Source organism: Ammospiza caudacuta, chromosome 18 (genome assembly GCF_027887145.1).
Source record: "Ammospiza caudacuta isolate bAmmCau1 chromosome 18, bAmmCau1.pri, whole genome shotgun sequence".
In the NCBI taxonomy this organism is placed as follows: Eukaryota; Metazoa; Chordata; class Aves; order Passeriformes; family Passerellidae; genus Ammospiza; species Ammospiza caudacuta.
Window position 1 is genome coordinate 14216310 of NC_080610.1, and position 17299 is coordinate 14233608.

Genomic DNA, 17299 nt, shown 5'->3' on the forward strand with positions numbered 1-17299 from the left:
CCTCATTTTTGTGTTCCTGCCCTGAGCTGCTGCCCAGGTTCTGTCTGACACCCATGAGGATGTTCCTGCACAGCTCTGATATTCTGCCCACTGCAGCATCCCTCACAGAAAGATTTCTCCCATCCAGACCAAGAATTTTACATATTTATTACAGTTCATATGACTAATATAGTCCAAAGAGAAACTTCAGGTTTAAAAAAAAGAAAAATCTCCATAAAATACAATGGATAAAATTATCCAAACATTAATATTATGAAACACCAGCCAAACAGCTGGCAGGGCTTCTGGGAAAGCAGAATAACAAAAGATATTCCTACAGCTGGTGAGTCCATCAGTTTCAGATTTCCAAGGAAAGCCCTGGAAAGCTCTCCAAACACGCTGGAGCCAAGGAGTCCATCAGCATCGAGGGTCACAGGGCCACTGGTGGCCACTTGAGGGCGAGCTCCTGGTGCAGGGCCTCGGGCACCCACTGGCAATAGGCTGCAAGCAGATCTGCGGGGGAGAGGAGAGACGCTGAGTTTGGCTGGAAAAACCCCCTGAGGGATCACCAGATCCACTGGAGACAGGGCCAGCACCCGCTGCAGGAATGCTGCTGGAGCTTGGATGCTGCCAGGCACAGGTGGCAGCACCCACAGGAATCTCTGTGCCATCCCTGCAGCACCTTGCTGCTGCTTCTGCGAAGGAATTCTTATCATCTGGCACCCCAATATTGAAAAAAATCCATTTTACCAGGAAAAAACCCTTCAATATATCCATGGACAGTACTACCATAGTCTGTACATTTTAACTGTGGTTACAACTACAGAAAAAAAAATCTTAGTATACAAATAAATGTTGCTTTCTGAAGTGCTTTGTGTCATTTTTCACAAGAATCAAGCACAGGGCACTCCTGCTTCTGGTAAGAAAATAGAAATATTTTAAGCTTAACAAATTAACTAGTCCATTTTTTGAAATTATAATTCAGTAGTTCTCAAGGCACCCCACTGACGTGACTGATAATTAGGCAAGCAGAACACTCACATTTGGGATTTTTCTTCCATGCAGCCACCAAAGCATCACGGTTATCACAGTTTTCTTTAACCAGAGCCTGCAGGAGGGCTTCTGTCCTGGGCTGAAGTCTGAATCACAGAAATGGAGCAGTAAACCAGTGTTCATGAGCCCAGCAGGCTGCGTGTCCTGCCCTGCCCTCACCACCCCAACTCTCCTGGGACACAGCTTTTCCTGGTGAGGAAACTCATTTTCCCAAGACCACAATCTCCACCACCCTTCTCAGCATTGATTATTTTTTATTTAGAAAGGAAGTGAAAAGTGTTTGGTGGAGAAAAGAACCTGAGGTTTGTTTTTAGCCACTTACTTGGACCATGTCTTCAGCATTATGAGGGGGCTGGACAGCAGGCACTGGCTGTAAGAACTCAGCTTTTTAATGACCTGGAAGATTGGTTACAGCAATTATATAATGAATAAAGTGAATTAATTGTGATATGATAACAACCATCAATGAACTTGTGCTACTGCATATTCCATGTCATATCCTCCATCACCATCTCCTCCTATCCCTTGTCCATAATCTTCTCCTGACTTGCTGGACAATTCTCCTGTCCCATACTAGACAAACACATGGGCTATTGGCTTTTTTTCACTTTGCAAAAACAGCACTTAAATTTGTGGATGTCTTTCACTGAAATACTGATTTTTCCTGATTTGTTTTTGTGTTTTAAAGATCCCTTCCCCACCTCATCAACCACAACAAACTCTTCCATCCACCAACAAGTGACGAGCAAAAACTGAAGCCATAAGGTTCATCTCCTCCAAAAACTGGGCTAAAAAATTAATGATTATATCATAGAAGTGGTGCAGGTGGAGCACACTCACCTTTCCTTCCAGCAGGAACCTGGCAAAGTGTTTGTAGCGCTCGATCCCTGGGGGAAAATCAACTTCCACAGCAGGGAGCTGCCAGCCCACCCGGTCTGCAAACAACACACAACACCCAAATCTCCTCCCTGCTCCCCCATTGGGGCACCTGGCCAGGACAGAGGGGAGGGCACTGCCAGCCTGCACAGTGCCCATCTCAGTGGGAAATGCAGTATTTAAATTCTGCAAACCCCGTGGATGTGCCCATCTCAGTGGGAAATGCAATGTTTAAATGCTACAAACCCCATGGAGGTGCCCATCTCAGTGAGAAATCCAGTATTTGAATGCTACAAACCCCATGTAGGCATCAATTCAGTGGGAAATCCAATGTTTGAATGCTGCAAACCCCATGGAGGTGCTCACAGCCCCTCTCTGGGCCCTCCTGGCAGAGGCAGGAGCTCCAGGGACACTTAGAGAAGACACTGGGGAGCTCCAGGGACACTTAGAGAAGACACTGGGGAGCTCCAGGGACACTTAGAGAAGACACTGGGGAGCTCCAGGGACACTTAGAGAAGACACTGGGGAGCTCCAGGGACACTTACAGAAGACACTGGGGAGCTCCAGGGACACTTACAGAAGACACTGGGGAGCTCCAGGGACACTTACAGAAGACACTGGCTCTGTGGCAGCGCACCCGGCCCGTGCCAGGGCAGTAGGAGGGAGGGGGATCCTCCAGAGGCTTCCCAAAGTGGCAGTAGGGTGGCAGCAGGGCAGGGATCCACTCAGGCTCCACTGCAGACACACCTGGGGAGGGAAAACACACCTGCATGCAGGTTTGCTGCCCAGGGCCACGGCTCACTGGCAGCCCCAGGGGTACAGGGACGGTCAGGGTCTGATCTCCACAGATTTATTTGTCCTTAATGCTTTTCAAACTTTTTATGTTGTAAAATATCTGTTCAGAGATCAGCAGCAGGCAGCTGTGGTTGGCAGGGCTGGGGCAAAGCAGGTATTTCAGAAGCTGAGCTTTGCTCCAGCCAATTCTGCCAGGTAAATAATAATTAAAAATGCCAATTTATCTCCTGATCCAGACCTAGGAAGCCTTAAGGATCCAAATCCCAGGAGTCACTCAGAAAGCACAGCACAGGGGGAACTGCCAAGGCATTGTGAGCTGCTCAGCAGGGCTGCAGCACCCACAGCACTCACCTTTCATGTAGAGCTTGGTGGTCTCCACGATCTCCTGGTACACCACAAACTCTGGCAGCTCCTTGAAGAGGACTGAGCTGGGGTGGATGAACACGGGGTCCTCCAGGAGGGCAGTCTGAAAGAGGCACAAAGATTGAAGCAGAGCAAGAGCAGTGACTGACAATCCCATGTCCTCACTGCACCTCATTTCAGGTGTGCATCTGTAAGCTTTCCTGAAGTGAGGGAGGTTTTTAATAACCCCATCATTTTCTGCTCCACCTTCTCTGCAGACACCGAGCAAGATGTCTAAGGGTACACAAGGTGAACTCAGGGTACTTCTCAGCCCTTTTGTAACATTTCCTACGTGAACACCAAGAAATGGCACCACTGCAAACTCCAGTTCCACAGAGAGGAGCTGCAGGAAGGCAGCAGACATCTCAGAGCTGCACCCAGCCACACACCTGGGCTGGCACAGGTTTCTGCCACAGGGGAGGAGGAACTGAGGCCAGGCAAGCTGCTCACCTTGTAGGCATTCTTCCACTTGTCATCCAGCTGCTCCTCTGCCTGAACCCTTCTGGCCAGGTGATCCCCCAGCCCTGCCAGCACGATCTGCCTCAGGTAGGTGACCTGAGCTTCCGTGGGGGGCTCCATCTTGGGGTCCACGTAGAGCCCAGCGTCCCTGCACACCGAGTTCACTGCGGGCACACCGGGTGAGAGGGGGGGCAGCAGGACAGGGACCAGCTCAGTGAGGCTGTGCAGCCCCCAGCACAGAGCCAGCACAGCATTTCCCCAGCTCAGTGAGGCTGTGCAGCCCCCAGCACAGAGCCCACACAGCATTTCCCCAGCTCAGTGAGGCTGTGCAGCCCCCAGCACAGAGCCAGCACAGCATTTCCCCAGCTCAGTGAGGCTGTGCAGCCCCCAGCACAGAGCCAGCACAGCATTTCCCCAGCTCAGTGAGGCTGTGCAGCCCCCAGCACAGAGCCAGCACAGCATTTCCCCAGCACAGTGAGGCTGTGCAGCCCCCAGCACAGCATTTCCCCAGCACAGTGAGGCTGTGCAGCCCCCAGCACAGAGCCCGCACAGCATTTCCCCAGCTCAGTGAGGCTGTGCAGCCCCCAGCACAGCATTTCCCCAGCACAGTGAGGCTGTGCAGCCCCCAGCACAGAGCCCGCACAGCATTTCCCCAGCACAGTGAGGCTGTGCAGCCCCCAGCACAGAGCCAGCACAGCATTTCCCCCAGCACAGACGCCCCCAGCCCCTCACCTGCCGTGGTGAGCTGCCCTCGCAGGCGCCGGATCTCCAGCATGGCTTTGTGCCTCAGCCCGTTCTGCTCACAGAACTCCCGGGTGCACCCAGAGTACTCACAGGCCCCCACTGCTCCTGGGGTGACACAGGGGGTCAGGGCTCCTCAGGGAACCATGGGGACAGCACTGTCCCAGGCAAGGAGTCATTCAGGGCTGCTATTGTATTAGTGGGGTGTCCCGATGAAGGGAGGAATGATAAATCTGACTCCATGTTCTTAGAAGGCTGATTTATTATTTTAAGATAATATATACTATATTATATTATACTATATATACTATGTTATATTATACTATCTATACGATACTATATATACTATACTATATATACTATATATACTATGTTATAATATACTATATTATATATTATACTATATATACTATATATACTATACTATATATACTATATGTACTATATTATACTATATTATATATTATACTATATATGCTATATATACTATACTATATATACTTCTATTCTATTCTATTCTATTCTATTCTATTCTATTTCTATTTCTATTTCTATTTCTATTCTTCTAAACTATACTAAAGAATACAGAGAGGATATTCACAGGTACTTACCTAACATCACCATGAGGTCCCCCAGCTTCTGCATGGGCCCCTGCCCAGCCCAGACCTTCTGCATCTGCAAGAACCTGGCTCTCCTTGCCTTCAGCTGGGCTGCCTCCTCCTCACTGCCTGCAGGCCTGCAAGCAACCAACACAGGGCAGCACCTGTGAGAGCTGTGCCAGGCACAGGGTAACAGGGACACAGGGTGACACTGTGACACAGGCAGGCTCAGCCACTGACCTGTCCAGCTCCTCGAAGAGCTCCCTGACAGTCATGGCAGACACGATGGTGATGGTGTAGGGCAGGCACTGCTGCTGCCTGCTCAGGGCCAGCATCTTGGCATAGCGAGGGGCCACGGGGAAAGTGGCCATCACCCTGCCCAGGGGACTGATGGGGCAGCTCAGCTTTGCTGCCAGCTGCTGCTTCAGCCTGGGCCAGGGAAAAAGAGAGCTCATGTCATGAAGTAACTCTAAATTATAAGTTTGTGCTCCCCGCTCTGGCAGCCCAGTTAATTTGAGGTCATTTCTCAGGTTTTGTGTGCGCTGGTGCCAAAGGCCAGGGGAAAGATTCCTCTTGCTCCCAGCTCAGTGTTTCCCTGCCCACACACACCAGGGCCGGTGGATCAAACAGAGGGCACCAGAGCTGAGCTGGTGGCAGTTTGTGAGCCACAGGACAGCCCTGGGTGTGGTGGGAGGGCAGCAGCAGCACAGCAGAGCCCACAGTGCAGGGCATCAGTGGGGGGCACTGGCATTACCTTCCTGTCATGGGGGGCTCCTTCAGGGCACCCAGGGCTATCAGCAGCTCCTCTGCTGCTGCCAGAGCTTCCGTGGGAGGAGGGGTTGGGAAGGGGAAGTTGATGACCTAGGGAAACAAGAGCAAAGCCCCTCAGCCCACAGTGACACAGCATCCCAGGGTGAGCACAGCCAGGAGCCCTGCAAGGCAGTGGAATCCTCCCCTCTGCTCACGTGGGACCAAGAAAAACACTCAGGATGTTTGCCAGGAGCGAAAGGAAAGGACACAGAATGGCAGGAAATGCTTGGAACAAGAACAGGAGGAAACAGGAACAGCAGAATCACCCCCAGCACCCACTGACTGCAGGCACCACCCAGGGCAGGCTGCTCAAGGGCTGGATTTGAGTGTTGAGATCTCTGAAAGTGCTCCCGTATCTCCAAAACACAGACCCTGCTTGGACAGGTTTTTTTTTTTTTAACCTCCAAGAACATAAGAAAGCATTTACAGCTTGAACAAACATGTCTGTTAAGGCCTAGAGGAATTCAGAGCAGTTTCTGCAATGTGCAGACCCAAAATGGACTCTCAGGATCTGAATTTCTGCCACAAGGCACAGCTCCAAGCAATGGCAATAAAATACATTTCTGTTTGTTTCTGGCTCCTAAGGGCAACCACTTTAATGGGTGCTGTGGTACAAAGCCCTTTCCAACTCACCTTTTCTATATTTAATGCCTTCATTTGCAGAATCAAGTCTTCCACTGGTCGCTTCGTTATTTCTGGAGCAGAAAATTTCTCAAAGTCCATGAAAACTGCTGAAGAGTATAACCTAATGGACCAGAAGTGTTATTAGATATTTAAATGAAATTTTAATTCAAAGGATATACAGGAAAAATTAGCAAGGGAATAAAAAACCAAAAAGGCAGTCATGGATAGTATTTACATCATCACATCATTATTTACAGTTGGGGCATTTGCCTTATTCACAAGTTAACTTGGCTCAGAGTTAAATCCACCTGGCCATAGTGAAATCTACCCTGACCATGAAAACAAGAGTTTTCAGCAAGAGAAATGCAGGAGGGCTGCAGCCACACCTCCAACAGGACTGCTACCAACACCCTGACCCACAGGGTGTCAGGTTGTGTTCTGACTCTGCCGGTGTTGTTTTGATTTACTGCATCGTTTTTCTTTTTTATTTTCTTCCCTATTAAAGAACTGTTATTCCCTGCTCCCATATTTTTTCCCTGAGAGTGTCACAGACATATTTTATGAAAAATCCTTTTGTTAGGATCTTTTCTCCTGGGAAGCTGAGAGGCCTCAGAAATGAAATGTAAACAATGGTTATCTGCTGCTGTGGGATGTAACAGGTAATGGCCAATCACAGTGCAGCTATCTCAGACTCTCTGGTCAGTCACAAGATTTTGTTATCATTCCTTTCTTTTCCTTGCAAGCCCTCTGGTGAAACCTTTTCTTCTCTTCTTTTAGTATATTCTTTTAAATATTATTTATATATTTTTAATAGCATATTATTTTTAATATATAATTTTCTTTTAATATAATATGTATCATAAAATAATAAATCAGCCTCCTGAAACACGGAGCCAAGGTTCTCATCTCTTCCCTCATCCTGGGACCCCTGCGAACACCACCGCATCAGAGCCCCTTAATTTAAAACGCATAACAAACTGGAAGAGGGAGGGTTTCGGGGTTTACATTTCCCACTATATATTTTTAATAGTATATTATTTTTAATATATAATTTTCTTTTAATATAATACGTATCATAAAATAATAAATCAGCCTCCTGAAACACGGAGCCAAGATTCTCATCTCTTCCCTCATCCTGGGACCCCTGCGAACACCACCGCATCAGAGCCCCTTAATTTAAAACGCATAACAAACTGGAAGAGGGAGGGTTTCGGGGTTTACATTTCCCACTATATATTTTTAATAGTATATTATTTTTAATATATAATTTTCTTTTAATATAATACGTATCATAAAATAATAAATCAGCCTCCCGAAACACGGAGCCAAGATTCTCATCTCTTCCCTCATCCTGGGACCCCTGCGAACACCACCGCATCAGAGCCCCTTAATTTAAAACGCATAACAAACTGGAAGAGGGAGGGTTTTGGGGTTCACACTTCCCACTCCAGGGGAGGCTCCTGCGTCCCCCAGCGCACTCCTGGCAGCGAACGCAGGGCCCTGCGCGGGCCAGGGCTCACCTGTAGCAGTGGCCGGGCTCGGTGCGGCCGGCGCGGCCGGCGCGCTGCTGGGCCGAGGCCTGGCTCACCCAGCACACCCTGAAGGACGAGACCCCCGTCACCCTGTCGTAGCAGCGCCGCTTCTCCCGGCCGCTGTCCACCACGTACTTGATGCCGGGGATGGTCAGCGACGTCTCGGCCACGTTGGTGGCCACCACGCACAGCCTGGTGCCGGCGGGAGCGGGGCGGAACACCTGCGGGACAGGGCCGGGCGGGAAGGGACAAGGAAAGGGCAAGGAAAGGGGCAAGGAACAAGGAAAGAGACAAGGAAAAGGGGGCAAGGAAAGTGTCACAGACATATTTTATGAAAAATCCTTCTGCCAGGATTTTTCCTCCTGAGAAGCTGGGAGGCCTCAGGAACGAAATGCAAACAATGGTTATCTGCTGCTGTGGAATGCAACAGGTGCATCTGGGATTGGGCTCATGTGGTTGTTTGTAATTAATGGCCAATCACAGTCCAGCTGTGTCAGGACTTTGAGCAGTCACAAGATTTTATTATTTACTTCCTTTCCCAGCCTTCTGATGTCTCCTTTCTCTTTTCTTTAGTATAGTTTTAGTATATAATTTTCTTTTAATGTATTATATATCATAAAATAATAAATCAGCCTTCTGAAACATGGAGTCAAGATTTTCATCTCCTCCCTTGTCCTGGGGACCCTCAAACACCACCATAGGAAAGGGGCAGGAAAGGGGGCAAGGAAAAGGGGGCAAGGAAAAGGGGCAAGGAAAAGGGGCAGGCGTGGTCTTGGATGGGCTGCGAAGGTATGGCAGTGTACATGGCACTGCAAGGGGAAGGCAGGAGTCAGAGCACAGCCCTAACCCCCTGTCTCCAGCTCTGAAGCTCTTTGTCCAGCTGGGTTAAGCCTCAGAAATGACCCCAGGGGCTGCAGGAGGAGCCAGGATGGATTCAGAGACCCTGCAGGGCTGTGGCTGATCACCTCTCCCACCCTGCTGAAGGGACACGTCAGGGACACCCCAGCCCAACCTGCCCACTGGGCCATTCCAGCTGGCAGAATAGCCCAAGATGGGAATTTTATCTCTCTTGTGATTTCAGACCATGATCACTGTTATCTGTCAGATCACCTGCTCACTGTGACAATAAATCCTTTACCTTTGCCTGTTTCTCTGGTGCCAGCAAGGAGTAGAGTGGGAGCACATACAGGGGCAGGGACGAGTCAGATTTCTCATCTGTGGGGAAACAAACCAGCACTGCTCAGCCCCAGCAACATCTGCACAAAACCAGGAAAGCAACTGGTACAAACTGATCCCAGTAACTGGGACTGGCAAACCCGAACAGCTTTGCCATGACACTGCTGCTCTGGCGCCACAGCTCAAGTCACTCCTTTCACAGGGACAGGGATTCCCTCTTTCCCACGTGCCAAACCTTCTCCTGAGTCTCCATCTCCTAAGTCCAGGTCAAGATCAGAGCCTGCAGCATCATCATCACTGTCAAAGTCTCTGTCCTCATCTCCTTCATCTGGTGGCACCACAGAGTAATTGTTCAGATCAATTTTGGGGAGTGTCTGAGAGAGGGAGGGAAGGTGAAAACAGCACATTAACAGGGGGACACAAGCAGCACTTTGCATTGCTGTGGAAGCAAAGCTGAGACAAGGACTCACATTTCTTAGGTGCAAAATAAAGTATTTCCAAATTAGACATTTTTTAAATTGGAGGCATTGCAAAAGCATACAATGCCAAATCCCATTCCACCTCCATGTATTGTCATTTATTGTAACGCTCTTAGAAAGAACTGGCCTCCTAATCCAGATATGTCAAACAAATGTTCAACAGTTTCTGTCAAGATGGGTTAGTCTGAGAATTTAATCTCTCTGTCAGATCCAGTCCAAATTTTGGTTAACAGACGCTAAGATGAGGAGCAGCCAGCAAGTCTGGAGCTCCTTGCATTCGAGTTTGAGTGGTCAGAACTCTAAATCTAAATCAATCTCCTGCCCATGACATGCAGAGTTTCAGCAGCATTCTGCAGCAGTGAGAGCAGCACTGAGGGGACACCTGTGGGCTGCAGGCAGGGCTGGAGGAGCTGAGGGAGGCACAGCCACAGAGCAGAGCTGCTGCAGGGAGGCTCCTGCTGCCTCTCGGGGGAACTCTGCCCCTCACACATTACCAGGACTCTCCTGCGCTTCCTCGAGCTCTTGAATTTCCTCATTTCTTCCACTGAGTCTTCCCTGTCATCCTCTCCTCCTGAAAACAGCAGTGGAACACTGTGAGCTGGGCATGCTTTCCTCTGGGGAAAGGTGGAGGGGTCTGGTCCCACTCCCACCCTTCTGGGAGGCACAGTGTGGAAAAAGCAAACTGAAGGCAGAGAGAAGCTGCAAAGGATTTTTTCCCAAACTCAAACCAGCACAAAATTTAACATCAGTCATGGCAATCACCCAAAACTTCCCCCAAACCTTGTATTTTGTGGTTTTAAAATAAAAGTTCTTATTTTTAGATGCAAAGCAAGCTCACTTCTCAGCAGGATAATTTGAAGTTTAAGTTTCTACAGCATTACCTGCAGTGCTGCTCTTTTGGTATGGGAATGCTTTCCTTAATCTTCTACACAGAGAGTGAACTTCTGCCTGGCCTGTTAAAAACACCAAAATCCCACCTGCAAGAGGAAAGAAAAAAAAGAAAAAAAAGAAAAAAAAAGAAAAAAAGAAAAGGAAAAAAAGAAAAAAATCAGCAACAAACCCCAAAACTTTGGGCATGTTCAGTATGAGCAAAGTGAGAGGTCTCAGCAGTGAAGCTCCCTTACCTGCAGGCAGCATCCGATGGATTTTGCACACCTTCCTGAAGCACTCCCCACTGTAATCATCCAGGGGGGTTTTCTTGTTGAAATGAACAGTCACAGGGAACTGCCTTGCATCTACCTGCAGAGCAAACACCAAATAAAGGTATTAATAGAAATAAATAAAGGGTTTGTGTGCTGTCCTAACTCCACACAATCATTACAGCCAGAAAAGCTCACCCGTATTTCTGCTCACGTCCAGGGTTTGGTACCCTACAAAACACCAAACCCACAGAAATCACTGCTGTTTGCTCCACCATAAAACCAGGCTAGAAACGAAATCTTTCCCCCCTTTCACCTCCTCAACTCAGATTGAGGCTTTCTAGTTCCCCTGAACCATAACTTAAAAGTTTTTCAAGATAATCAGATTTTGCCAGGGCGGTTTTCTGATAAAGGTGGAAAGAAAAACACCAAGTCCCAAAAGAAACAATAGCCTAAGCAAAATGACTGTTTTAAAATGGGTTATCTGAGGGATTTCAGCACCAGCTGGAAAGACTGGAGTGCCCCTGCTTTGTCACTGGTTTTATAGAGGCTCCCAGGGAGGGGACAGTACCTGGATGACAGGAGGCTGCACAGAGAACAGCCTGGTGTTGGCAGTGAAATCCTCCACACGCAGAGTTGCAGACATGATGATCAGCTTCAGGGGCAGCCCCTTCTGCAGGGACACACATCTGTCACCCTGTGCCCCACAGCTCCTCCCCAGGGCACCAATAAACACCCTGCTTTCCCCCAGGCTGCTGGAGTTCAATTAGCTGCACTGTAATTCTCAAATGAACTGGATTCTGCCTGAAAAGTCACCTCTTGGTACTGATCTGTGCTATTTCCCCCTTGGTGCAATCTCTGTACCTCCTCAACCATACAGAAAGAGAGATGTGTTAACTGAGTGTGATTTCTGTCAGATTTCCTTGGAATTCCACACCACAGAGCCTCCTCATGTGGAACATCCCCCCCTTGGCACATCCATGTCCAGAGCAGGAGCCCTGCCCCTCCTGATGCCCTGTGCAGGCTGCCCTAGAACAGAGACTAGATGGAGTTAAAGAATAAAGCAGGGATTCATTAGAAGGCCTGAATGGATGCACCTTGGGCAGCACAAGAGCCCAGCCAGGGCTGCACCCAAGATGAACCAAAATGGTCCCAAAATGAACCCAGGATGAACCAAAATGGTCCCAAAATGCCCCACGGGTCATGGGGTCTCTTACTTTGATCAGTTCTGCTCCATTTTCATCTTGGAGTTAACTGTCCAATTATTCACATTTCATTCATAATTAATTCATAAGCTTTAGCCCAGGCAGTCCCACCCTGCTTGTTTTTCTCTCTCCAGCCCACGGTGTTTGTGCTCCTGGGGCTGAGATTTGGATCATTTGTGCCCAGCTGGAGCAGGAATTGTTTTGTCTCCCTGCTCTGTGCACAGAGCTCACCATGCCCTGATGTGAACCCAGACCCACACCCTAAAGCAGCACAGAATGTGAAAAATAGAATTAAAAAACAGAATTAAAAAAAAAAACAGAATGAACCCTGAGGGATGGCATCACCTTGTTCCGGAGGGGCACGATGCGGGACAGGAGGCCTATCAGGATGTCAGTGTACATGCTCCTCTCGTGGGCCTCATCAATGATGATCACTTTGTACTTGGAAAGCAGAAAGTCCTGAGGGGAGAGATGGGTTTCAGCACAGGAGGCCCCAGCAAGGATATGTGAGTCAGGACACGCCACAAGCACTGAGCCCATCCCCAGCTCTATTCTCACTCAGTTTAATGCACTCACCCTCCACAAGACAGCCTGGTTCCCAAGCCTCCCTCTTGCTCCCAAGATAACCTAATGTTTAGGGGCTTGGGCAGGAACATCAAGGGTGGAGATGAAACAAATCCCTGATGCTGAAAGGGATTCTGATTTGAAAGACTGGCAACAAGTCCACATTGGCCTCTCTTCCCAGCTATACAAAAAATTCCCCTTTTTAACCCTTAGGACAGCAAGTTACCTTCTGGATCTCCTTGAGCAGCACACCATCAGTCATGAACTTGATCTGCGTCTCATCGGTGACGTTCCCCTCGTAGCGGATCTGATAGGAAACCACCCTGTGGGGAAACACCAGGAACAAGCACAGAGTCCTTGTTGCCCACAGGGCACCTCAGTGCCACCCCCCAGCGAGGTCCCAAGGCCTCCTGAGGCTCACCTGTGTGACAGGTTCATCTCCTTGGCCACCCTCTGGGACATGGACACGGCGGCCACGCGCCGAGGCTCCGTGATCCCGATGATGCCCCCAGAACTAAAGGGGTGAGGGGAGGAAAAGAGGAATTGTTTTCATTAAACAGAGCAGCAGACCCAAAAAATGACAACAGGATTTCTCACTGATGGCTCTAGATTAATGGCATCAGTCACACAGCCTCAGTCTTAGTTAGAGGTGGAATGAAAACACAGTCAGGGAGCTTTGGGATTCCCTTCGTTGTATCTGTACTGATCTGAAGATGTGTGAGTTACAGCCAAGTTTTTCCCAAAATGCTGTCCCTGCAAATAAAATCCAAGTCCTACCTGGCATACCCAGCCTCATAGAGGAACTGAGGCACCTGGGTGGTTTTGCCACTCCCTGTCTCTCCACATATGATCACAATGGGATTGTCATTGATGGCTTCCATGACCACTTGCTCTTCAGCAAGGATGGGGAGCTTTAGTCTTGCCTCCTAAACAGTGCAAAACACACATTTTAGCTGCATTGTTTCTCACTCCTTTTTTGTTTTCCTCGGGATTGAAACCTGTTCCCTTCCTCAGACCATAAAACCCACAAAGGAATTCTGCAATCCCGTGACTCAGAAATCTCTGAAACAGTCCAAACCACACAAACATGGCTGAGAACCAGAGACATCAGAGCAGATTCCCAGCAAGCACAGGGCAAGCCCTGCACTGTAATTTGTGAAATTTCAGAGTCCCTCGAGTTTCTTAATACAGCACTTCAAGGGAAAACTCATTTCACAACTGCCTCATCTGCTGGGGCTGGTGCAGAGCTTTTCCTGTTCCTGCACAATGCCCTGCCCACAACAAATGGGACAAAACCACTCAGCATAAGGTAGAGAACAGCAGAGAGCTGAAAGGGACTTCAGAAGATTTTCTAGCAAAAGACAATAAAGGACTGTTAACAGATTCTGGATGTAAAACTGAAGGTAAATGCTAATACCCTGAAACAAGCTGAGCTTTCCTGCTGCTGGCGCAGAGCTGAGTGCACCCAGCTGCCGGAGCCCACCATCCTCCCCAGCCCCTGTGACAAACTGCACTGTTCCCAGAGGCTCACCTGGATCTCAGGAGTCCTGTGCACAGGGATGAACACTGCAGGCTTGCAGGGAGCCCTGCTGGGGGCTGCCTGGGGCTCCGGGGCTCTGGGACCAGCCGGAGGCTGCTCGGCCCCTGCCCTGCCCACTCCTCCCTCTGCCTCCTCAGCAGCACCCGCAGCACTGCCTGAGGACTTCTCAGTGTCCTCTTTCTGCTCTTCCTCCTCCTCCTCAGAGCTGCTGGGCTCTTCCTCAGGCTCTGACTCTGAGCTGTGCCTTCTCTTGTTGGCACCGCTGATGCTCCTGATCCTTTCAGGGACATCAGTCCTTGGCTCCTGAGTCACCCTGGAAACAAAACATCCACCTGTGAGCTGTGCTCTGGCACCTCAAACCAGACAGGACTTCCCCAAAAACCAGATCTCCACTCCTGGAGGTTTTCACAACTCTGCCAGGTAAAGCCTTGGCTTTGATTGATGGATTTGTATCTAAGCATTTTCTATCCTGGGTTTTTTATTCATTTCTTCTGAAGGATAGAACTGCTTTGTAGTTTAATCTACAAATGCAGCTCTTGATAAATCCATCTCTTGATAAATCCAGCAGCTATGGTCAACATCAGCAGATGTCTTCCAGCACAAGAAAGTAAGTGTTCATCCACCAATTTTGCAGTTTAGCACAATTGCTAAAAGCCTGCAGATTGTGTCACCCTCCTCATCCTCATCCCGCAGGAAAGACCAAGAAAATAATTATCCCATTATCAGATAAAAACACCAAATTATTTAACTCCATCCATTCTGAAGAACCTGTTTATACCAAGAAGAAGAACAACAACTCAAGGGAAAGCTCAGGATGGTGCTGTTCAAACAGAATGATCAACTGCAATGGTTCCAGCCCACAATCCCTTTACCTTTTAGCCTGAAACATGCGTCCCCCAGTCCCCAGTTTGGAAGTTGTGTACAGGAGTTTCATTTCTGCCTCAGAAGCCTGCACCTCATTCAGCTTGCTCAGCAGCTCAGCTCTCTGTTTGGGGAAAACAACCAAAATCAGTGCTTGCTTTGACCAGGAAAGGATTTCATGGCAAGATCTGAGCATTCCAAGGTGTGCTCTGTGCTCTGGCAAACCCTGCTGTGCAGCTGGAAAAGCTCCTGGGTCAGTCCTCCCTGATTTCAGCCCTGTACCAGAGCAAAAACAGAAATGGGGACTTGACATCAGAGCAGTGAGCAGCTCAGCTGCACCCCAGAAACAGCAGCAAAGGAAAAGAGATTGGATCTGAAGCACTGGAATGAGGCCTGGAGCAAAGGGAGCCCCAAATCCCTGCCCTGGGACATGGCATGGCAGAGGTGTGAGCCACAGGGTGAACCTGCCTCAAAACCAGAGCTGCTCTGAGAGTCATTGTCCAGGCACTGACAGGAGCAGGGATTCTGCCTGGAAAGGTTTTACAAAGATAGAAAAAAATGTGTTTGCATGCTGAAAATACACAACTGGCATTTCAGAAGCACTGACAGGTCTTGGGGTGCAGGGAGGTTTGCAGCAGCTCACAGCACCCATTCCACAGAGTGCTTAAAAAATGAAAAAATACCACTGCCTGCCACTAATGTATTCCACAACACTTGTGCAGAACAGACCCTGGCCCCACAGAGGATGCATTCCTGCAGCCCCTGAGAGGGCAGGAGCGCCTTCCTCCCCTGGAGCTGCCCTCAGCAGCCCCTGGGTGCTGCATCTCTGCCCCAATGCCCAGCAAAGGGGGGGCTGCAGCTGCTGCAGCATCACCCCAGCACCTGCACACCCCTGGGATTTCACACCTCAGGCACCCCTGACAGCTCACACCCCTCACCATCCTCATCATCACCCGCCCTCCCCACACACCAATACCAAACCCTCATTTTAAGAGAATTTAAGAATTCAAGATTTGAGAAGCTGCTGCTGCCAGAAACAGCAACATACCTGCTTTTTCTTCTCCTTCTGCTCCAAAACCTTCTGCAGGTTTTTCTTCTGTTTCTTGCTCAGGGGTTTCTTCTGCTGCTGCACAACACATGGGGCTTTTTTCTTCTTGGCTTTTTTTGCTGGCAGGACCAGGGCATTGCTTTGGTCAATTCCCTTCAGCGTTGCTCCATCTGAAGGAAGGGTTGCATTATTCTCCCGTGCCAGGTGGATTATTTTCAGCACTCTGCTTAGCAGGCTTATCAAGCACCAGGCCAGATTTAGCTGCCTCTAACAAACACAACCCTCATGCCCAGCCAAGAGAAAATCCTGCAACATCAGCAGGGGCAAAAGACCTCGAAACTGGGCATTCAATAACCCTGAGCTTTCTATAGCCCTGAGGGCGACTCTCCAAGATTTATGTAACAATATTATGCAATTTTTGCCTTTTTACTCAATCCCTCAGGGTCAGGACACAGTGTGCCCTGGGGTGACTCCTCAGTGTCCTGCTTCACCCGGGCACCAGCGGATTTTAATACTAAAAAACCGCATTAACAGAGTAATAAAAATAGAATAATGAACGTAATTTTTTTGAAGTAATGCCTTTTTTTTTTGAAGTTTGAGAAGGCGAATGTTTAACATAAGAGATATGTTTAGTAGCTGTTTTAATAAATGATGGAGCCACTGAGTGATTGGGAAGGGCCCCAAGCACAACTCCTGAGCTGCCTGGAGGCAGCGCTGCTGTACCAGAGCTGATCGGAGATCACGGAACCGGGGAATGGATTCGGCTGGAAAAGAGCTCTGAGCTCACCGAGCCCAGCCTGGGACCGACCCCAGGGTGGGGTGAGAGGCACACGCAGGGACGGGAACCCACCGCCTCCCCGGGCTTAAAACAACAACAACAACGCTTCTAACTAAAATAGAATAAAACACAGCAGAGCAGGGCAGCAGCTCCGGTCCCTTCCAGCGCGGGTGTGCCCCCAGCGAGCCCAGCCCGGCCCGGCCCGGCCCGGCCGCACCTCCCAGCTCCAGCGGCAGCTCCGGTTCAGCGGCGGGCGGTGTCCCGGGGCCCTGCGACTGCCGCGCCCTCCAGTTGTGCCGCCGGCGCGCTCGGCCCATGGCGGCGGCGGGGACACGGCCCAAACGGGCCCGGCCCGGTACGGTACGGCCCGGTACGGTACGGTGGGGCCCGGTACGGTACGGTACGGTACGGCCCGGTACGGTACGGTGGGGCCCGGTACGGTACGGTACGGCCCGGTACGGTACGGTACGGCCCGGTATGGCACGGTACGGTACGGCCCGGTATGGCACGGCACGGCACGGCCCGGTACGGCCCCACGTGCGGCCCGCTGTGCCACCACTTCCGGGACACAGGAGTCTCGCGAGAAAGGCGGGAAAGGGGCGGGGAATGGGAGCGATAGGGCGGGAAATGGGCGGGGGA

General features: G+C 49.8%; 1 protein-coding gene across 1 annotated transcript; it reads right to left on the reverse strand.

The window, feature by feature from the left end:
• Positions 1-216: 216 nt before the first annotated feature.
• Positions 217-16977, reverse strand: DHX37 (DEAH-box helicase 37). Its single transcript, XM_058816783.1, has 27 exons — positions 16878-16977; positions 15883-16052; positions 14846-14958; positions 13965-14286; positions 13211-13359; positions 12855-12947; positions 12660-12756; positions 12215-12328; positions 11236-11337; positions 10650-10764; positions 10407-10502; positions 10020-10096; positions 9282-9420; positions 9009-9085; positions 7859-8091; positions 6348-6459; positions 5659-5765; positions 5145-5333; positions 4917-5041; positions 4297-4413; positions 3556-3728; positions 3055-3169; positions 2518-2655; positions 1873-1967; positions 1355-1428; positions 1021-1118; positions 217-492 (listed from the first exon to the last, which is right to left on the reverse strand). Exons 1-27 carry the CDS (start codon positions 16975-16977, stop codon positions 410-412), a joined length of 3423 nt encoding a protein of 1140 aa, XP_058672766.1. The 3' UTR covers positions 217-409.
• Between the last annotated feature and the right edge of the window lie 322 nt (positions 16978-17299).